A 23,166-nucleotide genomic window follows, 5' to 3' on the forward strand; every position below is an offset into this window, starting at 1 on the left:
CAAAGTGAGCAATTTCTCCTGCCTCATCCAACGTGGGGGATATGAATGTTCAGGCTAGTCTCTTATGATCCTTTATATAAGTGGTCTTTCTGAACCAGGAGTTTGATCCTCCATTGATTTCCTTTCATGTTTAGAATATAGTCCAAAGTGGTCATCATGACTGCAAGGCACTGTAAAATTTCCCCTGTGATTCCTCTTCTATCACGGCAATTTTATATCCCCCAGTGGCACTCTCCTCGACCCATGCTCACTTCTCTCTCTTTTCCCCCATTATTCCAGCCACAGCCAAGAACTCTGAATGAGCCTGTGTAGAACGTTCATTCTTTCAGGTGTTTTCTCAAATTGCATTAACAAATAAAACTATAAATTTCTGAAAATCGAATTATACATGAAAACATATAATCCAAAGCAATGTTAAAATAATCATATGTACATAAATGTTAACTGGAATTTTTATGTAATCATTTAGAGGAAAGGGTGATTAATGGTAATTAAGTAATCATATTCTATGCTCAAAATCACTTAATGTTTAAAAAAAATAGATGCATGAAAATGCTCTATGTTCATAAGACATGAACTATGGAAGTGGCAGTGAAGAAAAGTACACGTGATGGCCTCTGGGAGCAGCAGTCAGTACGTATATGGGCTTGCATTTTCCCCTTAGCCTCCTAACAGTATTAAGGTTCATAAGCAATGTGTATGTAATACACGACAGAAACAAAACCTTTTCAATGTCTTGGGAGAATGAAAGAGGGCAGGGCTAACTGTCTGACCAAGTAGGAGACAGAAAAGAAAGCCTATTAGGTACATTATTATTAGGATGGTGTCAGTGGTAGGAAGGGATATCCCACTTAGAAAAGACATTTGCAAAAATATGGATGGATGAGGGGTGTGATGTGAGTGAGCTGCAGGTATAGAAATATGACTGTGCTGATGCAGACAAGACAGGAGAGGTTGTAAAGGCGAGCCAAGCAACACTAAGGTTTGCTTACAAGAACTGTTTACCTTCCAAAGGTGGCAATGGTCAAATAGCTCTTTGTTTGTTTGTTTTCTTCCTTACTTGCTTGTTTTGATGGAGCAAGATGGACCAAAGTGGTCCATCTGTAGTTAGAGCAAATGCTACTTCATGAACTGGGGGGTGGGGGGAGCTCCTGGACAGTATCCTCAAACCCCTTGGCATTCCCAGGACTCTAGCACTTAAGAGCTATTTCCCTGTTTGCCCATTCTTCTCAAGTTAAGGATAAATCTTTAGTCAGTGCATAAACAATACCTGTAAATCAGGGCTCGGTAGTGACTCTGCATATTCTGTCTTCATCATGGCAGTTTTATTTTGCTTTTATTACTAAGGTGAAATAAATCCACTGTAACTTTCCAAGCCTTAGCTTAGGAGTGCTTTATCTTTTAATGTCATGACCTTGTCCCTTCCACAGAATTACCTGTGCATTTCTATTTTCCATGCACTTTTACAGTGAATTTATTTTTATTATACACAAAATATGCAGTGGCACTTTTATCACTGAATAATTCAAGTGGGATAAAACCCATGGAGTCAAATATAAAGTCCTTCCCGTTTCCCTTCCAGGAACAGTTTCCCCGCAGGAGGACCCCTGTAACAGTTCAAGGGTCTCCATCCCAGCAACTCTTTATGCATTGACATTTCTGCAAATGCACACATAGAATATATTATATTTGGGCTAGGTATGGTGCACACCTATAATCCAAGTACTTAGGGGGCAGAAGCAGGAGGATTGATTAAAAACTTAGGCCTGGGCTACATAGAAAGTTCTGGCCCAACATATATATATATATATATATATAATTATATATAATATATATGTATATGTGTGTGTGTATAATTAGATGCTACTATCTTAATTTTTCTTTTGACTGTATATATTTGAGATATGCAACATGTTTTAATGTCCGCAGCTAAATAATTACTCAAGAAAACTAACAAAGCCATTATTTCACATACTAGGAGTATAGTATGTGTCTTAATATCTTCTATTGCTGTGATGCGAAACCCTGACAAAAGCAACTTAAAAGCAAAGGGTTTCTTTTAGCTCAAATTCCATCATAGCAAAAGTCACAGTGACAGGAGCCTGAGATGGCTGGCCACAAGGTGTTTGTACTCAAAATGGCAGTGAGCAGGGAATGGGTGCTTCGTACTACTAAGCTTGTTTGCTCAGACACAGTCCAGAATCCCCTGCCTGGGGAAGGGTCCTGTCTACATGTGTGATATGTCTTCCTATATCTATTAATATAAGGTAATCCTGCACAGGCATGCCCAGATGCCCACCTCCCAAGTAAGGCCACATTCTGTCAGGCTGACAATTAACGCTGACCATTGGTGTTAGTTAGGGTCTCTATTGCTGTGATAAACATCATGGCCAAAAGCAACTTGTAGGGCTGGAGGACAGGGTAGATACTGCACCTTATAACTCTAGGATAGCACTCTGTCGCTGAGAAGAGTAAAGGCAGGAACTCAAGACAGGAACCCAGAGGCAGGAAAGGGGAGGAGGGCTGCTTTTACTGGATTGCTCATTGTGCTTGCTTGCTCAGCTGCTTTCTTATGACACCAAGGACTGCTGAGCCAGAGACAGCACCAGCTACAGTAAGCTGGACCCTCCCGCATCAACCTTTAAGAAAATGTACTACTGACTTGCCTACAGGCCTGTCGTATAGATGTGTTGTCTCAATTGAGAGTTCCTGTTCCCAAATCACTCTAGTTTGTGTCTAACTGACTTAAAACTAACCAACAAGCCACCACAGTAAATGCATGTGGTAAGTACACTTAAACCCTGATTTCTTAGTAAATTTTCTATACAGAAAAAAGGAACAAAACACAAGCTTTGTAGGTTATAGGGAAAAGGGATCACATACACTCTGATATTAGTGTTACTGAAATATGATGTAGCCGTTATGGGTGTATGATTCCTCCCAAAATAAAACAACTGGGGGAAAAATACCTTATGAAGTTATTTCCCTTCTGAGAGATGAAAACAGCCTGTGTCTGCCAGCAGGTAATTGGATTAAACATGGATTTCACTTATGCTGAGTGACATAAGGCAAAGAGAAATGGTTTGTGATCACTCCTGGATTTTAGAATCTTAAGTTCTCCTTCACAACAAGATGAATTAATGCACCTGCCATGAACCTTCATTTAATCCATTAGCTTTTCCCATGTTTGATTTGCTTTATATTTTGTTAGTTAATCTAGCATTGAGCATGTAGGGTTTTCTGCCCTAATGAAAATGTTGTTATGCATCATATTCCAAACTTCAAGTTATTTAGGTCAAACAAGTACAGTTCTTTGGTAGAAAACAATGTAACAGACTGAATGGTGTCCCTTCCAAAGATACTCAAACTGTGATCCCTGGGGCATGTGAAATGTTACCGCATATGGTAAGATTGCTTCTGGAGATATGAGTGAGTGCCGGGCCTGGGACGGGAGGCTTTCCTGGTGGACGCTGCGTGTACTCACAAAGACCTCACAGATGTGGAAGACAGTGGTGCACGGTGAGAGGAGTGGGGACCGGTGATGGAACACGGGGCCATGTGCGTGGGAGCAAGGAGTGGGGACCAGTGATAGAACGCAGGGCCATGTGTGTGGGAGCAAGGAGTGGGGACCGGTGATGGAACACGGGGCCATGTGCGTGGGAGCAAGGAGTGGGGACCGGTGATGGAGTGTGGGGCCATGTGCGTGGGAGCAAGGAGTGGGGACCGGTTATGGAACGTGGGGCCATGTGCTTGGGAGCAAGGACAGCTGCAAGAAGCTTGGTGAAACGTGGGATGTGTTCTTGTAGCTTCAGAAGGCGCCAACCTTTCTACATTTTATTTCCATGTTGTGCTTCCAGAACTGTAAGACAACGAATCTGGATGCTTTGAAATCACTGGGTTCCAGTAATTCATTACAGAAGCAATAAGAAACTCAGCATGCTCTCTTTGATAGGTGCTGCCTGATGTCTGTCCAAGATGTCTGTGCTGGAGACTCCAGTGAGAGAGGAGCATGTGAGTGAGGAACATGGGAGTGAGTTTCCTCCTCACTCAATAGGATTTTCTAGGTCCATCCGTTTGCCTGTGAAGTTCATGCTTCCTCTTTTCTTTATAACTGAATAGTATCCCATGGTGTGTATGCGCATCTTCACTATAGATTTGTCTGTTGTACATTGGGTTGTTTCCATTTTCTGTCTATCGTGAATACAGCAGCAACGAATGTGGCTGAACAAGTAAGCATATGCGGAGTAAGACATCGGGTCCTTCGGGCATGTGTCATGGAGTGGTGCGCTGGGTCATATGGTACAGTTGGTTTTGGTTTTCTGAGGGTTTTCCACACTGATTTCTATAGTGGCTGCACAGTTTGCAATCCCACCGATAATGAATGAACCTTCCCCCCACCCAGCATGTGTCATCGGTTGTTTTGTTGATCTTTGCCATTCCGACTGGGTGGAGAAAATGAAATCTCAAGTTGCTTTGATTTTTATTTCCCTAATCACTAAGGACTATGAACATTTATTGAGATATTTCTTAGACATATTTTTCCTTCTATTCAGAACTCTCTGTTTAGGTCCCAGGTACACTTTTAAATAGGCCTTTTTGACACTGGGTTTGTTGTTGTTGTTGTTTGTTTGTTTGTTTTTTGTTTTTTAGTTCCTCGAATACTCTGGACATTAATCCTCTCTCAGATGTATAGCTGGCAAAGATTCTCTCTGATTCTGCGAGCTTCCCTTTTACCCAGCTGAATTGTTTCTTTGTCTACACAGAAGCATTTTAGTTTCTTGAAGTCTCACTTGTCAGTTATCGGCCTTAATTCTTGGGCAAATGGAGTTCTTTTCAGAAAGTCTTTTCCTGTGCTTGTATCATGTAGAATACTGCCTGCGTTTTCTTCTGACAGTGTCTGTGTTTCAGGTTTTAAATTTAAGTCTTTTATCCATTTGGAGTTAGATTTTTGCTTGTTTGGTTTTTGTTTTTAATCTAATTTCATTCTTCTTCACATGGACATAATGTTTTCCCAGCACCTTTTGTTGAAGATGCTTTCTTTTAACCAGCATGCTTTTGGCATCTTTGTCAAATGTTAAGAGGCTGAAGTTATGTGTGGATCTTCAATTTTGTTGATCTATGGGTCTGTTTTTGTGCCAGTGCCATATTGTTTTAACTACTGTGGCTCTGTAATATATCTTTAAATCTGAATTGTAATCCCTCCAGCATTGTTCTTTGTGCTTGGGACTGTTTTGATTATCTGAGGGTCTTTTGTGGTTTCATTTGCATTTTAGGATACTTCTTCGTATCTCTATGAAGAGTGAGATAGGTATTTTGATTGAGATTGCATTGAATCTGTAAATAGCTTTTGGTAGAATAATCATTTCATTATGTTAACTCTACCAGTCCACGAGCATAGCATGTATTGCCATTTCCTAGTGACTTACTCCCTTTCTTCAGGAGTTTAAAGATTTTATTTTAAGGGTTCTCCACTTCCTTGGTTAGATTTCTCTGAGGCTATTGTGAATGGGGGTGTTTTCATCATCTCCCCTTCTGTATATTCCTCGTATATGGAAACACAGAATATAAACATGTGGCAGAAAGATTATACACCATGAGCAAGTTGGCTTTATCTCTGAAAATGCAGGAGTAATTCAACATATGCAACTTAATAAATGCAATAAACAATATAAATGGACCAAAAGATACAAATCACATGTTTGTGTTCTGTTTGCACATACTTAGTTCTTCCTGATTTTTTATTTTAATGTGGACACTTAGAGCTATGAATTTCTCTTGTGGGACCACTTTCAATGTGTCCCAGAGGTTTTGTGTTGCATTTTAATTTTCATTTAGTTCCAGGAAGTTTTTTTTTAATTTCTTTCCTGGTTTCTTCTTTAATACACTTATCATTCACTAATGAATTGTTTAATCTCCATGAGTTTCATTATTTACTAAGGGGTTTTTGCAGTCAATTTTGTTTTATTGTACTATGGTCAGATAGGATACAGGAAGGGATTTTAATCTTTCTAAATTTGTTAGAGTGTGTGCGTGTGTGTGTGTGTGTGTGTGTGTGTGTGTGTGTGTGTGTGTGTGTCTGTCTGTCTGTCTGTCTGTCTGTGTGTCTGTCTGTCTGTCTGTCCCAGAATGTGTTCTATTTCAGAAAAGCTTCCATGTGCTGCTGGATAGCATGTGTATTCCTTGATGTTGGGGTAAAATATTCTGTAGGTGTCTTTTAAGTCCATTTAATGTATAGTGTCAACTAATTCTAATATTTCTGGTTTTGTTTTATACAGATGATGTGTTTATTGTAGAAAATAGGTTATTAAAGTCACCTAAAATTAACGGATTGATGTTAATCCATAATGGTAATTTATATCTTTAAATCTAGTGGAAGATTTTGATTTTTTTATAAAGTTGAACACCCTAGAATTTGGTGCATATATATTTAGGATAGCCATGTCTTCTTAGTTCACTGTTCCCTTGGTTAGAATTAATTGTCCTTCTTTGTCTCTTCTGATTAGTTTTAGTTTGAAGTCTATTTTGTCAGATATTAGAATAGCGATGGTTGCTTCCTGGTCCCATTTGGTGAATACTTTTGTTCATCCCTTTTATTCTAAGGTGGTGTCTCTCTTTAAAACTGACATGTGATTCTCATAGGCAGCAGGTAGATGAATTTTCTTTTTCTTGATACATTTGGTTGGTTTGTATCTTTTGATTAGAGAGCTGGTGTCACTGATATTTAAAATTCTTAATAGAAATGTATATGTTAATTGTACTCAAGTGTTGAATTTTGGTGGTGGTTTGTGTGTTTTCAGTGCTATTTTGTGTTTTAGTAATTGTGGCTTTGTATTTATTTTCACAGTCTCTCTGTGATGCCTTTCCTCTCTTTCACCCTGAAATGTTGCTTCTTCTTTAGGTTTGATTTACTGGGTATAATTTTTGTTTTTGTTGTTGTTGTTGTTGTTTTGAGATAGGATTTCCCTGTGTAACCCTGACTGTCCTAGACCAGGCTATTGTAGACCAGGCTGGCCTCAAACTCATAGAGATCCACCTGCCTCTGTCTCCTGAGTGCTGGGATTACAGGTGTATGCCACTGTGCCTGAAAATGGATATAATTTCTTAGGGTGCTTATGCAGTGGAAAACTTTCTCTTCTCTTTCAGTTATGGCAAATACTTTTGTTGGGAATATTGTTTTAGGTTTGCTATCATAGTCTTTTAGGATTGGAACACACAGATCCAGGCTCTTCTAGCTTTCAAAGTTTCCATTGAGAATTCAGCTGTTATTCAGATGGGGTTTCCCTTATATGTGGCTTGCAATTTTCTCTCGCTGCTTTCAATACATTTTCTATATATACTTAGTGCTTTAAATAAGATACACTATGGCGATTTTCTTGTCTTGTTTTGTCTCTTCACTGATCTGTGTGTTTTCTTTCTTCTCCAGCACATTATTTAGCTTTTAGCTTATTAATAAGCAATAAAAAACATTTTATGTTCAAATAGCTTTTAGAATTCCAGCTTAACAGAACTTGCCAAACTCCTTTCTTATTGGACTTATCAGGGCCCTTTTTATGGGATAAGATTAATCCCAAAGGTGGAAGACATAAGTAAAATGGAAACTCTGGGTAATTTATGAGCAGTCATATGAAGCCTGTATAAGATGCTAATCACATGAATCGAATCAAACACCAATATGCCAACAACTGGTCCAATGCAATAAGCTATTTATATAACCATACCCGGTCATATAGCTAAGAAGAAAAGCTGGGAAGCTGCTTCAAGAAACAGCAAAATGGCAGTCTTTTCTACTTCACTGTTGCCGTGACAACATACTTGACAGAAACAGCGTAAGGGTGGGGCGTTTGATTCATGTTTCAGAAGCTCCAGTCTCTGGGCCCCTGGTGCACAGACAGATCACATCAGCAGAACAGGGCAGAGGAGAGCTGCGTGTTTCACTGCCAACCAGAAGCAGAGAATAAGACATGAAAGGGGCAGGGACAGTTTTACCCCAGGGACCCGCCCCCAGGGACCCGCCCCCAGGGGCCTACATGGGCCTATCTCTATCTTGACCTCACCTTCTAAGATTCTACAGCAAACAATTAAAAAAACAAAAACAAAAACCACAATCTCAGGCCCAAGCCTTCAAATCATGAGCCTTTGCAGGGGCTGGGAGAGGGCACAACAGTATATAATAAAACAGTAACGGTGATACTTAATAAAATTCAACAATTATTACTTAGCAAAGCAGGAATGCCAAGGAATCTGAGTATATTGCTAACAGAAGGCAACTAACCCAATCGAAAGGCAAAGAACCCTACCAACAGGGTATGAGACGCATTCCCACTAACACCAGGAAAGCACAAAACAATCCCCTTTGTTACTATTACCAAAGATACTTGTCCTAGATTCTTATCTAATGCAATATTAAATAAAAATATTAACTGAATGCATATTATGGGATAGAAGAAATGTGTTATTTTTTATAATAAGTTATATAAATATAATAAAAAACAAATAAAAGGGAAGTGATGGGGTCTTATAACAAAATATACTTTAAGATTTAATAACTTTTCTAATATCAGCGGTAGCCAGTTGGAAAACAATTTTAAAATGACAACCAAAACATAACGTGGAAATAAGTGTGAGGGCATTTGTTGAAACTGTGAGGAAAGCTGTACCTCATTTTTGAAGCATTCAGAAATGGTGCAGATAAACACACAGATGGAGCTGTGAAGACTACTCTTCCTGTCATCGGTCCTCCAGTTTATTCATAAGTTAAAGATAAATCTAATTGAAGTCCAATTATGCTTTTAGCTTGTCTCTAATGCCATTAGAAGTCCATATTTTTCAGTCAGTTTTATAACCTGAATGTTCAACAACATGAAACTAAATTATGAGAAATCCACGTGAGAGAAACAGTGTATTGTTCATTTTAAACCGTGATTTATAAAACAGTGACACAAGAAGTTTGATATTTGCAGTAAAAATGTTTGAAAATAGAATGGTTAACATATATGTCTACTAAGTCTGTGTATATATAAGCATACACAGATATGTAAAGTTACAGAAGGCGGGTACTTTCTGACTAACAGAAAGATAGATTTTTTTTGAAAAAGCTGCAAGGATAAGATACAGCAGGTCATATATGTCTTTATTAGTGAAACTGTGAGTGCTGTTCACAGTCATTTCTTTCTTTGTCTGTCCTCTTTTCGTGAAAGAGCAAGACCACGTTGCCTTATAAAATACCGACCCATAAGAAAGAAATGAAAAGTTTAAGAGAAGCAAAATTTGCATAAGTTTCCAGCTTGGTTTTTAGACTTGTGAAAGCTTTCTTTGAATAGAAACGAAGTACAATGCCATTGAGAAAAATAGTACTAAATCTGATGACACAAAAACTTCAAACTGTTGTAGAGCACAAAGCACCGTAAAATTCAGCAAGAAACTTGCAATATGTAAGATAAAATGTACATACCATAATATGTGTGTGTGTGTGTGTGTGTGTGTGTGTACAAATATATATATATATATATATATATATACACACACACACACTATGTTGGGAAGCATCCATGTACACCTCTCCCCTCTATCATTGATCCTATTGGTTTCCCCATTCTGTTGCTCCCATGACCCAGAAGAGACTGGTTTGTGTCAATGGGTTGCCTTTGTCCTCCAGCTTCCTGTGACCTTGGCCCACATGAGCCCAGGAAGTCCTGGAAGAGGAACAGCCACGAAGACAAAGGCATGCATTGCCTCACCCCCAGCTTGCCCACAGCTGAGAATTACAGCTCCCTCCAGATTCCTAACTTACATTCACCCACTCAGCCAAAACCCTAAATCAACCCATCCTCTTTTCCTGAGACAACTTTGGTAGCCTGACTTCCATATCCATCACCCCCTGCTACAAGTTTTCCCACCCTATATCAAGTTTTCAAAACATAAATCTTATTGCTTCGTTCCCTGGCTTAACCTTCCAACTGCTTCCCGTTGAACCAAGAATAAAGAAAAACTATGCTTTTATTAGCATCCAGTGTCTATGGTTGGTTGAACATCAGTTGCTCTGATTGGCTGGGTTCCAGTTACTTTTATAAAAAATGTTTCTTGATAATTCTGAAAGAATTCTATTCATTGTATTGTGAACATTTTCATGCTCTCTGCCATCTCCTCCCCGATCTACCCTGCATTCTATATCCACTCAACATTATATTCATCTTTTCTTAGTGATGTTTATATACTCATAGCGTGTGGCCATCAACTTGAATGTATTAGATCTACCAGGAGCCACATCCTTAAAGGATAATAACTCTACCTCTCCTGGAAGGCTATCAGTAACCAGTAGCTCTTAACCTAGGAATGGTACTTTGTGGCAACTCCCCTATCTCTCTCCATCCTGGGATTTTGCCTATTTTAGCTTGTACATGTCTTTTTTTTTTCAATGTTTATTTTTTTCCTTTATTAATTTACTCTTGTTACATCTCAATAGTTATCCCATCCCTCGTATCCTCCCATTCTTCCCTCCCTCCCATTTTCCCCTTACTGCCCTCCCCTATGACTGTTCCTAAGGGGGATTACCTCCCCCTGTATATGCTCATAGGGTATCAAGTCTCTTCTTGGTAACCTGCTGTCCTTCCTCTGAGTGCCACCAGGTCTCCCCCTCCAGGGGACATGGTCAAAGGTGAGGCACCAGAGTATGTGAGAAAGTAGTATCCCACTCTCCACTCTACTGTGGAGAGTGTTCTGACCATTGTCTAGATCTGGGTAGGGGTTTAAGGTTTAACGTCTGTATTGTCCTTGGCTGTGCCTTAGTTTGAGCGGGACCCCTGGGCCCAAATCTGCCTATCATAATGTTCTACTTGTCTTTTGCATGCCATCATATGTGCAACTGGCCTTTAGTGTCTGGCAAATACACTCTTCGTAGTCATCACCACCTCTGGCTTGTCTAATTTTTTGGCTCGTCTAATCTTCTGCCTCTTCTCTAAGAATGATCCCTGAGCCTTGGGAAGCAGGTGTGATACAGATGTTCCATTTTTGGACTGAGAACTCCATAACCAATTACTCTCAGCACTTGGATCAGTTGTCAGTAATAGGTTATCTCTATTGAAGTTCCAGAACAGCGAGATCCCGTTGACCTCTCCCCTCCAGACATTACAGGCTATTGCTGTCGCTCTTGGTTACCCTCCAGAACTTAGTGGTAAAACACTGGTATTGAAGACATCAAATAATTAAGTCATAGAACATGGAAGTCAAGTTGTTATTGACCTGGAAATTTCATCTCTTCTAGCTAGCTTCATTATGCTAGGAGACATTATGTACTATTGGGGTGGGGGGGGGGGAATAAACATCAGTCTTTCTCAGATGTGAATTCTGTGAGCTAAAGTAATAACCTGATGGAAAGATGTGCCCATTGATGCAGTAGTGGTACCAATGGCACGGAAGTAACCAACCACTTTCTGGTTGACTGTAGAGCCCACTCCACAACATGGAACCCATATCTAACACAGTAATTAGGACCAAGGGCATGGGAGTACACAAGTCATGGGACCAAGGGGAGAACCTACTAGTATTACTCTGCTACTGAGACATAGTATTAAGCCAGCTCCTCAGAATTTCTCATTACACCCATAGATGAGTGAGTGCATCTCTCAAATCTCTTCAGTTCTAAAATTATTTTAATTTCCTGCTTGATTTCCATCCTGACCCATTTTTTCATTCGGTAGTAACTTGTTCACTTTCCATGAGTTTGTATATGTTCTGTTGTTGATGATATCCAGCTTTGGTGCATGGCTGTCAGATAAGATGCAGGGAATTATTTCAATTTTCTTATATCTGTTGAGACTTATTTTGTGTCCAAGGGTACAGTCAATTTTGGAGAAAGTCCTGTGAGCTGCTGAGAAGGTATATTCTTTTGTGTCTGGGTGAAATGTTCTATAAATGTCTGTGAGGTCAATTTGATTTTTGACATTGTATAAATGCCAGCATTTTTCTGTTTAGCTTTTGTCTGGGTGATCTGCCTATTGGCAAGAGTGGGGTATCAAAGTCATCCACTATCGCCACGTAAGGGTCAATAATGTGATTTTTTTTTTTTTTAGCTATAGCAGTGTGCCTTTTATGAACTTGTGTGACCTACTGCTTGCTGTGTGAATGTTTAGAATTGAAATACTCTCTTGGTAGATATTTCCTTTGTGTAATGTCCTTTGCTATCTCTTCTGATTATTTTTGGTCAGAGTTCTACTTTGTCAGGTATAAAATGGCAACACTGGCTTGCTTCTTAGATCTGTCCATTTGCTTGGAATATCTTTTTCTAGCCTTTTACCGAGACAATTTATCTATCCTTGGTGGTAAATTTTTTTTTCTTGAATGAAGCAGAAAGATAGACTCTGTTTCCTAATCCAGTCTGTTAATCTGTGTCTTTTCACGGGGAACTGAGACCATTGATAGTTATCAATGAGCAGTTAATTTATTCCTGTTATTTTGTTATTAAGATGTAGGTTTCCCCCATTATTTTGATGTACTCTTCTGGTGTTTTCTTGATTATGGTTAACCTCTTCAGACTGAAACTTTCTTTCTTATGCTTTCTATAGAACTGAATTTGTGCATATATACTACTTAAATTTTGTTTTAGTGTTGACTGTTTTTCCTTCTCTATTATGATTGATAGTTTTGCTGAGTATAGTAGTCTGGGATGTTATCTGTGGTCTTTCAGAGCTTTTAAAAATATCTGTCTGTGCTCTTCTGGCTTTCAAAGGCTCCATTGGAAAATCAAGTTTTGGCCTAGTAGGTCTGCCTTTATATGATACTTGGTTTTCCCACTGCTGATTTTATATTCTTTCTTTATTTTGTATATTTAGTGTTTATATTACTATATGTCCTGAGAAGTTTCTTTCCTGGCTCTATCTCTGTGGTGTTCTGTGTGCTTCTTGTACCTTGATAGGCACCTCCTTCTTTAAGTTGGGGAAAATTTCTTCTATGATTTTCTTGAAAATATTTTCTGTGCCATTGACCTAGGCGTTTATCCTTCTCTATCTCTATTATTCATATAGTTTGTCTTTTCATAGTGTCCCAGGTTTCCTGTTTTATGCCTAGATTTTTTTTAAGAGTTAACATTTTCTTTGACTGATTTATTTATTTATTCTATCTTGTCTTCGATGACTGAAATTCTCTCTTCCATGTCTTGTGCCTTGTTGGTGAGGTTTATTTCTGAGGTTTTTGTTTGGCTTCCTAAATGTTAGTTTTATTTCAGCTTGAGTTTTAATTTAATTATTCTATTTCTACTTTCCTGTCTTGAGCTGTTTTAATTATTGTATTCCACTGCTTCTTTGTGTTTTCACAGACTTCACTGAGTGATTTATTCAATTCCTCTTTAAAGTCCTTGATCGTGTTTATAACTGATATTTTAAAATCCTTGTCTTATGCTTCATCTATATTGCATTCCTCAAGACCAATCATAGTAGGGGTATGAGGTTCTGGTGGAGGAATATTGTCTTGTTCATGTTTGTAGTTTTGTGCTGGTGTCTAGGCATCTTGGAGTCAGGATGATTGTAGTGATTCTGGCTGTTGATATCTGGGTTTGTTTTTCTCGGGTGGATGTTCCACTCTTTGGGTTCTGTTGCCCTCTTGGGATATTAGGAAATTCTAGCGGCTGTGGGTTCCCTGGTAGCGGGTGGGTGCTTCTGAAGGTCAGTGGGTGTCAGAGGGGAATAGTGATGGAGCAGGAGAAAAGGCTGAGAGCGGCCATGGGAAAGAGATAAGGGTATCCTTTCTATACAAAGAGTTGGGGTCCCCAGGGAGCTGGCGGTATGGTTGGAGTGGGACTCTGGTAGGAGAGCCCTGCTTCTCAAAAATATGGCTTGAGAGGAAGGGATCGAAGGGCTGGGGGGCCCTGGGTCGGTACCAAGAGTTAGAGTCTCTTAGTGAATGGAGTTCAGGTCGGAGGAGAGGCACTTGCCAGCATGATGCTACAGGGCTGAGAGTGTAACTGGAGGGCAGGAAACATAGTGAAAATCCCCTGCTGGCATCTCTTTCAGGTGCGGCCAGTGGGGGTCACTGGTGGAAAGTATTTCTGTGTATCAGAATGAGGGTGGTCTGGGAGGAGGGAGGGCCAAGAGGGTCAGCACAATGCAGCTAAGCTGGATCCACACCAGGAATGGCAGTCTCCAGGAAATAGAGGGGAGGGCGGGAGGAGGCGTACCTGCAAGTAGGCTAGGGATGAGACAGGAGGCTGTAATGGGGGTCAGGAAGGATAGTGAATGTTGTCTTGCCTGAGTCCTAGCCCACTGTGGCCCCTGGGTCTTCGCGTGTTCTTGCCAGGGCCTTCCAATCTGCTGCTTCATCAGCCTACAAGCTGTCTTCGATCCCTGCAAAGCTGTTCCTTCCCACTCCCTACATCACAGACCTTCCCAGGCTTCCTTAGCATAGCCCAACAGGTCCACCTCCCATCAGTCCGAGCCTGGGGGGCCTTTCTTTCCGTATGAAAGAGCCAGCAAGATGCCTCTGTAGGTAAAGGCACTTGCTACTGAGCATGTCTACCCAAGATTTATCCCTGGGACCGACACGGTGGAAGGAGAACACTCATTCTCACATGTTATTCACATGTGCACCATAACACATGGACACACCACACACACACACACACACACACACACACACACACAAATGTAAAACAAATTTTACAATATAATAATCAAATTTATCTCTTCTCTTACTCACTTGAATGAGTGATAGGATTTTGGTTTTCTTATTTAATCCTCCCCCTAACCCCCCTCCCACCACGCGTGCCATCTTTAACACTTGAAACCATGCCTAACACAGCCAAAATGAGTATTTATTTAACCCAAGGCTATGCATATATGTTTATTTGTTGGTTTGTTTATCTATTCATCCATTTAACAAAGACTCATTGTTTGGTCTTTGTGTGCTAGGCAGGCATGAAGAGCCCTACCTCTAGGAATCTTGAATTCTAGCAGAGGCAAGAGACAATGAGCCAAAGGATGCTACTTTATCCAGAGCAGTAAAACAGAACAGATGCTATGAGGGGGAAGAAGAATGGAGAAGCAGAGCACTGGGGCGGGCAGCTGAGGAGCGAAGGTGAAGGGGCCAGATGGGTTCTGTGGTACAGAAGGTGGCATAGCTGACTTAGCCAGAAAGGGGGTGTGGCATGGAGTGTGTGTGGGTTGTGTGGGTGTGTGTGTGTGGGTGGGTGGGTGGGTGTGTGTGAGTGTTTCCCCCAATGACTTAAAGATTCAAAAGGCAAGAAAATCAAGGTCTAAGCACTCATGTAACTTTTATTGAGAGCAGACAGACAGACAGACACACACACAAAGAAAAAGGAGATGGTCACAATCAGGACCTGTCATTAACATTAACATTAACCAGTAACCATGCTTTAGCAGTATTTACAGTACCCTGCCCCCAGTGCCCCAGAGACATAGAGAGATTCCCCTCATCTGTCATATGAGACAGGAGTAGAGCGGAGCCCAAAGTTCCCAGTGTGTGTTCACTGAAAATAGTGTCAGCTTCCTTCTGAGAATGTTTCTTCCCACCTTCTGTTGCTCCTACTTACACTGCAACTGTCTGCCCTGTGGTGGCTAACTTGAGGTCCATGCCTAATAGCATCTTTTCCTAGGCATTTTTTTTTTTTTGCAGGGAGGGTTTCAAGACAGGGTTTCTTTGTGTAGTCCTGGCTGTCATGGACTCGCTCTGTAGACCTGGCCAGCCTCAAACTCAGTTTGCCTCTGCCTCCCGGAGTGCTGGGATTAAAGGCGTCTGCTGCCATCACCCAGCCCTTCCTAGGCATTTTTTTAAGTACAGTGTTCTGTTGGAGGAAAAGGCTTTTTGCCTCTGCTTACAAAGCTAAGGATGTGGGCTGAGCTGTCATCAATCCTTCAACCCCATTCAACCATTTCTAAGTCCAATTTGACGAGTATCTGCTAGAGAGAAGCTTTTTCTGAGCAGAGGAGATCAGGTTCTTAAAAGGCCAACAGGGGTGGGTCCCTGTACTCTTGAGGACAAAAAATACAGTAGGTCAACAAGGAAGAAGTGACAATTGTTTAGAGTGCAGTGAGTTTGCTGAAGAAAATCACCATGGTACTAAGATAGGACAAGCTCCACGGGAGCTGAATATGCATACCTCTCTAGTATGTTCTGTGACCCATTACCATCCTGTGTTCTATACTGATCCTTGGAGCTGTTGTCAAATATGGCCATTTCTCTCTATGAGTTTTATACTGTGATGTGTTTTCTATGAACCTAATAAATGAGACCAATTCATTTGTGATAAGGAAGAAAAAAAAACAAGATTAAGAAAAAGAGGATACATAGAGTCTCTCTGAGTAGAGGATGTTTTGCTAAAATCTTGAGGGATGGGGCAGGGTAAGCCATGCAAATGTCTTAGGAACAAGTGTTCTTATAAATATCCTGAGATAGAAATGGGCTCCATAAGCCAGTACCCAGCAAAAGGAAGTACATTAGTCAGTGTTGCAGCACACTCGCTGCTTATAGTAAATACTGGCTTATTCAGGTTTCTGGCTATGGTGGCTCAAGACCAGGATCAGGTCTCTTTCAAGGGTGGTGCACCAATGGAGGAGCTAATGTGTACACCTTCGGCCAGGAAGAATAGAAAACCCTGCATCTGACAAGCCTCTTCGAGACCACTCGCCTCATACAACCAGGTGCTTCCCATTAGGCTCCTTAAAGAACCGAAGTACCTTGTGATGTTACCTTTGGAACCAAGCTTTGTACTTTCAAAAGCATCTTCCAAATCCCAGCGGGAAGCAATTGTGACTTGAAAGCAGAGAAAGAGGGAAAGAGTGTCAGGGGCAGAGAGCCAGTCCAGGTGCCTTGCAACATGGGAAAAAAATGTGCAATAAATAAATAAATAAATAAATAACAAAAACAAACAAAAAACAAACCCACACAGAGACCCAGAAGCAAGAGAAGGCCCAGAGTTCCCTGTGGACACTCAACATGTGGTCCTGCTGCTCTCCGCCCCATGTCCCACCCTTCCATAAAAGAAAACTCATCTCAACGTCAGTGGGGATTCTGTCTCTTAGACCAACACTATTGCCATTGGTTTGTATAAATATCCAGATATTAAAAGGGCTGGAAATAGCTCCATTGAAGTCAGAACAGTGCAAGGTCTGGGTTGTGCTCCTTCTCCATTTTTATACATGGTTTGTGTTAACTCCATCCACTGGCTGTGCCTGACTTCTTAGTTTAGGTGGTAAAGGTTCATGCTTCAGTTTGTTTGTTTCCTTACTGTACCCTCTCTCACCTCCTCCTTGCCACCTGTGCTAGCACACACTTGCATCTGTGCTGCTTTTGGTCCCTGCCCCTGACAGAGTGCTGTCATCACATGTGACAAGAGTTCAAGAGTATAGCCGGTTGGCTACACTTTTGGTGTTTCTGAGTATATAGTTTCAAGGCTGGCCAATCTGGACCGGACAGCCAATAAGGGGGCTGACAGACATGTTCTATTGACGTATCTTTGTGTATGGACACCTGCCAACTATCATCAAAGAAAAAGAGGCTGTCACCTTAAAGGGAAGTCATGGATGGACTCAAGAGAGGGTTACGGAAAGAGGCTGGAGGGAGAAATGGGAAGGCAGAAGTGATGTAATTCTATTTCAATTTAAATCACTTTTTGAAATCTGGGGGGAAAATGTAGTGAATGGAGCATCTGTTGCACCTCACGTCCACTTCTGTCAGGTGTTAGACTGATTCCGTCGCCCCCCACCCCCACTGTAAATTTCCAGGCTCAAGAGCAGTTCACATTCATTTACAGAAGGTCTTAAACTTTGCAATAAGATCCTCCCCAACCCCACTTTAAAAATCACCTTTCCAAAAGCAGGCTTTCTCGGCTTTCTCAGTGACTATCACAGCTTGCCTTGAGTCCAATTCACAGGGTCATGTCTGCAGCCAGAGTTGCATATCCAAGTTAGTGACTCCTCGGGGTCCAGATTACAGATGGGGGGACACTGCGGCTTGGGGAGCCTAAGAGTCAGAGTCATCACTTCTGGGTTACAGATGAGGACACTGAGGCCTGGGAAATTTAAATATTCAAGGTCAACATCTTTCTGCAGCAAAGGGCACACCTGAGACCAGTCAGACGCAGTTGACTCTCAAGCCACTCCTGGCTTTCTGTCTGAGTTATTTCTTGGCAAAAATGCTGCTGTACTTTCAGGACAGTCAAGTGTATTTAGAATGAGCTCAGGGAAGAAAGCAGCTTAATTAAAAGGGGAAAAAAATTAGTTGAGTTTCAGTGCTATTCTCTTCAATCCAAGATGGAAATTAATTTATAATAACCTTATCTTTTATTCATGTCATGCTGCATGTTTCAGAGTGTATTGGCATCCTTTTATTTCTCAGCTAGATGTGAAATATTGGTGTGTTTCTAATGGGCTGTAAGTCACTTAGTGGTGAAAGAACATAGCTGAAGCTCGGGTAACCATTCAGGGGAGTCTGCAGCCACTAGGGAGTCACTCTACTTTCCTTTTGATGAGTCATGATATTTAAAATTCAGAGAGCTGCTGCAGGCTTCAAAGCAGCCCTTTCAGACTGATCACTCCACAGCCTAACTCCATTAGCAGCCCAGGACAAAGAGAACTCATCTGTGTTCTTCTAACGACCTCCTCCTCTCTTCTCAGACCAACCTGACAGAGCTGAAGTCATTTGGTTCCCCACCTCTGGCCGTCAGTAACGTCAGTGCTGCCGTCATGGTGCTCATGGCCCCAGGGGGCAAGGTGCCCAAGGACCGCAGCTGGAAGGCTGCCAAGATCACCATGGCCAAGGTAGACAGCTTCCTGGATTCGCTAATCCACTTCGACAAGGAGAACATTCATGAGAACTGCCTCAAAGCCATCAGGCCATACCTGCAAGATCCTGCGTTCAACCCAGAATTCGTGGCCACCAAGTCCTATGCAGCCGCCGGCCTCTGCTCTTGGGTCATCAACATTGTGAAGTTCTATGAGGTCTTCTGTGAGGTGGAACCAAAGCGCCAAGCTTTGAACAAAGCCACCTCAGACCTCACAGCTGCCCAGGAGAAGCTGGCAGCCATCAAAGCCAAGATCACTGTAAGTGGACCTAACCCTCCTGCCCAACTCTGGCCTTCTATAAAAACAGACGGCACCCTCTGGCCACCTCCAGAGTCTGACAGCTGTCCCCCCCATCAGCCAAATAGGAACTAAACATGTTGCACTTTTGATAATGAGGAACAAAAGTATAAGGTTTTGAGATGCCCCCCCACCTCCGAAATGTAGGTTGGCGCTGTCTTAACGTCGCCTTTTTCTACCCCTTACATCCAGCTCTGGCCATTGTGGGGCTGCCTCGCTCTCTGCAGTGTGAAGATGTGAACCTGGCATGTGAGATCCTCATTGTTTTAGGCGAGCTTTTAGAAACAAGTCAAGTCATACTGATGGCACATACAAGCATGTAGAGCCAGCCCTCGGGAGGCTGAGGCAAGAGCATCATAAGTTCTGGGGCCAGCCTGAGCTACACGGCAGGATTAAGTGAAGTGAATAAGGAGTATGCTGTGAATTATGTGGTCTTCGCTCCATCTAAGGCTTGTTAGCATATATAAGCACCATACATTATTAAAGATATGTCCCTCAGGTTTGAGGGTTGTTGTAACCTTGGGCCTACACCTACCAGAGAAAGAATTGCCCTTGAATTTCGCTTTTACTATTGTAATGAGTACAAGCAGGCTGAGAAGAGTGCAGGCAGCTCCATTAGAGCTCTTGCCTAGCACCTATGATGCCCTGGGCTCGGATCTCAGCCAAAAAAGAAGATTAAAAATTAGCGAAGTGAGAGGTAGCAATCAGAAAGCTTAAGATAGCATAGTTAAAAAATCTGCGCATTTCTACAAAGCCCCCCAACCTTCACCAAGAAGCAATTCACAATGGATCCCTCCCAGGAAGGGGAAAATCAGGGTTCTCTACTGGAGTGTCACAGGTAAAAACCACTGCACTCCAGGGCAGGCAGAAAGCCCAGGAATAGTTGGCCGACAGAAAACCGACTCCATGTTTTCTTTGGGGCTTTAGTCCACTTTTTATTTGTTTTGCTAATTTTTGTCCTACTGATCTTTTGTTTTGTTTTCTCTTGTTTTTGTTTTGCTTGGTTTGCTTTTTTTTTCCCCAAGAGAATGAGAGAGAGAAAGAACTTGAAGTTGGCTTGGGCAGGGGGTAAAGAGAACCAGGGAGGAGTTAGAGGAAAGAATACAATTAAAATATATTACAGACCGCGGCTTCAGGCTCAGCTGTACTGCTTATTTCTTGTGTCTGTGGAGTACCCAGACTCAGGTCCCTGAAGGAGAGTAGACAAAATAATAGTACCTGCCTCATGGGGTTGCCCTGAGGACTGAAGGCAACCATGCGTGGAGCATGAGCCAGAGGCAGTGTGTGACAAAGAGAACAGCAAGGAGGGCCTTGGGGACCATGATCATCCCTGTTGCTGCTCTCCCTACCTTGCTTCCTGTACTGTCCATCACGCACACGCGCACACACACACACACACACACACACACACACACACACGCGCGCGCACACGCACGCACGCACACACGAACGTGCACACACACACACATATACACCACACACATGCATATACACACACATACACACCACACACACACACACACACACACACACACAGAGGCACTTGCATGAGTTCAGTCACTGTCACACTCAAGTGCAATCCAAACAACGTCCTGGATACCTAGCTCTCCGACATGCATTGCAGGCAAATAAGATTCCTGCTGCAAATGCATGGGGATGATAAAGCAGGTTTTGCAGACTGAGAATTCGCACTGTAGACTTGCTGCATGTTTTGTGTGGCATTGGTTTATTGATGGTCTGGTGAAAATCTGCACATAAAATCTCTGCAAGCAGTCTTTTTGTGTAATACAAATCCTTGAGATGGGGGATATAGCTCAAGTGTAACATGTTTTAAGGCCCATGCTCAATACACAGCATCTTAATCAATAACAATAACTTTGGTGAAGAAATTAATCTCCTCTAAACAGCTGCTTTATAAACCCGGGTGTTCATGGACCATTTATTTAATATAGCAGGTAATGGTCATAACCAGTCCTCGGCAAGCACAAAACACCTTAGCGTCCCCCTTTGCAGCTTTTGGGGGAAAAAAATCTTGCTAATAATTTTCAGATTGTTCAGTCTTTCCCAGAAAAGGGTAAAGAACTGAATTTTTAAAGACTTTTAACTCAAGTTATTTTAACAAAAAGAACATGTGGTGCAGAGGGGATGTTTTTAAATGTTTATACCTTTCCAGTAGCCAAATTCGCATGATGGGCCCACTCAACCCGGGGAAGGCAAGGAGAGTATGTAAAGAGCACTTGGCTGCCATAGAAAACGTTCCTTTTCAGCCAAAATATTTTCTGCTTTTAACCACCTCCTCTCCTTCCTGTGCTTATCCGTATGCCTATAACCATTTCAAGGACATGACCGACCACTTACTACTGCGACAGAGGGAGCCAGCCAGCGCCCTTCCTTCTCACGGAGGCCCAGTCCAGGTGCTGCTGAGGTCACTACAGCCTTCTCCACTCACACGTGAATAGTCACACTTTCACACATGTACACACACACACACACACACACACACACACTCACACACGTGTGTGTTTAAAAACAAGATGTGCGGCAGGAGAAATGGCTCAGCAGTTAAGAGCACTTGCTAAGTTAGGTTCCCAGGATCCATATCAGGCATTTCATAGGCTCCTGTAGCTCCAGCTATAACTGTACCCTGTAACTCGAGTTCACACACACACACACACACACACACACACACACACACACACACACTTTGTTAACAGCGTCAGTCTCTGCATCATGGATTTTGGATGATCTTTATTTGATTGTCTATGATTTCATTTTCTACAATAAGCATAAATTGACGTTATAATTTATAAAGCATAGTAGTAATGAGAAAACGTTGGACACTTTTGTTGGGAAATAACAAACAGTGGAGAAAGGTCTTCAGGAGAAACAACAGTCTTTGATCTGCTTAGACCCATTGAGGCCATCTCAGAGCCTGCTACATAGTAACTGAACTGTCCCTGTGAGCCTATAGCTCATATCTGCAGGAGACTAAAAACGTTGCTGACTCAGCTAATACAGTATTCTGCTGCTGTGAAGAGACACCATGACCAAGGCAACTCTTTTGTTTGTTTGTTTGTTGTTGAGGTACTTTGTGGGCAGGGAGGTGGTTTGGTTTTTGGAGACAGGGTTTCTTTGTATAACTCTGACTGTCCTGGGCTCACTCTGTAGACCAGGCTGGCCTCAAACTCACAGAGATCCACCTGCCTCTACCTCCAGAGTGCTGGGGTTAAAGGTGTGCGTCACTGTGCCTGGTTGGTAACTCTTATAAAAAGAAAGCAAGCCCCCAGTTAAATGCTTTCTTTTATAAAGGTTGCCTTGGTTATGGCATCTTTTCACATCAGTAGAACGGTGACTAAGGCAGCTGCTAATATTGAAAATATCAGAAAATTTATACAGAAATCTGATTTCTGGCCATTATATAAACAATCAGAAGATTTCTATGCATCATTCATGGCCCTGTGGTTAGTTAGTGTCTTTCTATGGAAGCGAATGGCCAGGTTGCACTTTGCTGCCAGCTCTATCAATGCGTTTTTCCTGATACTTGACTAGTGTCTGGCCAGTTCTTGTTGCCATCTTGTGCTAACCTTATCTTTCCACTCCCCAGTGTGTCTGATTCAGGCAACTGGCTTCTCTACATTGTTTGTTTTGACAACTTCCCAGAAAATTTGTGGCAACTAGTTTTATACGACACCGTCTTTATTTCTCGCCTCACTGCATAGACGCGGCTTCCTGGGAGCCTCCTCTCTCAGCATGGAGCTGTCCATCGTCCCAAACTTCTGCTCTCCTCTCAGCCTCCTACCTCCCATCTTCTATGATGACATCATCTCTGTTTTGTGGTTCTCATGGCCAGAAAGCACTGGCTTCTGTAACCAACATGGAGTGGCTCTGTCCGGAGCCTGATTTGGGAAATGTTTTGAAGATCAAGAACCTCCATTTATATTGTGTGAATGTCTCTATTGTCCACATGTTATGTGTGTTTGTCTACATGTGCACTACCTATGTACCCTGTGTCTTCTGGGACCAGAAAATGGTGTCAAATCCCCTGTAACTGGAGGTACAGCTGGTTGTGAGCCACCATGTA

At 41.9% G+C, this 23,166-nt stretch overlaps 1 protein-coding gene across 3 annotated transcripts in view; it reads left to right on the forward strand.

Annotated features, from left to right (window-relative positions):
- The window catches only part of DNAH9 (dynein axonemal heavy chain 9), a 318,017-nt gene that overhangs the window by 215,713 nt on the left and 79,138 nt on the right, over positions 1-23,166 (forward strand). For all 3 annotated transcript variants that reach the window (XM_084761565.1, XM_084761566.1, XM_084761567.1), the window contains one exon: positions 18,621-19,046. In XM_084761565.1, the coding sequence (XP_084617691.1) occupies positions 18,621-19,046 (426 nt within the window). The remainder of the gene's footprint in view (positions 1-18,620; positions 19,047-23,166) is intronic.

Source organism: Acomys minous (genome assembly GCF_964271855.1).
Source record: "Acomys minous genome assembly, chromosome: 16".
Lineage (NCBI taxonomy): Eukaryota > Metazoa > Chordata > Mammalia > Rodentia > Muridae > Acomys > Acomys minous.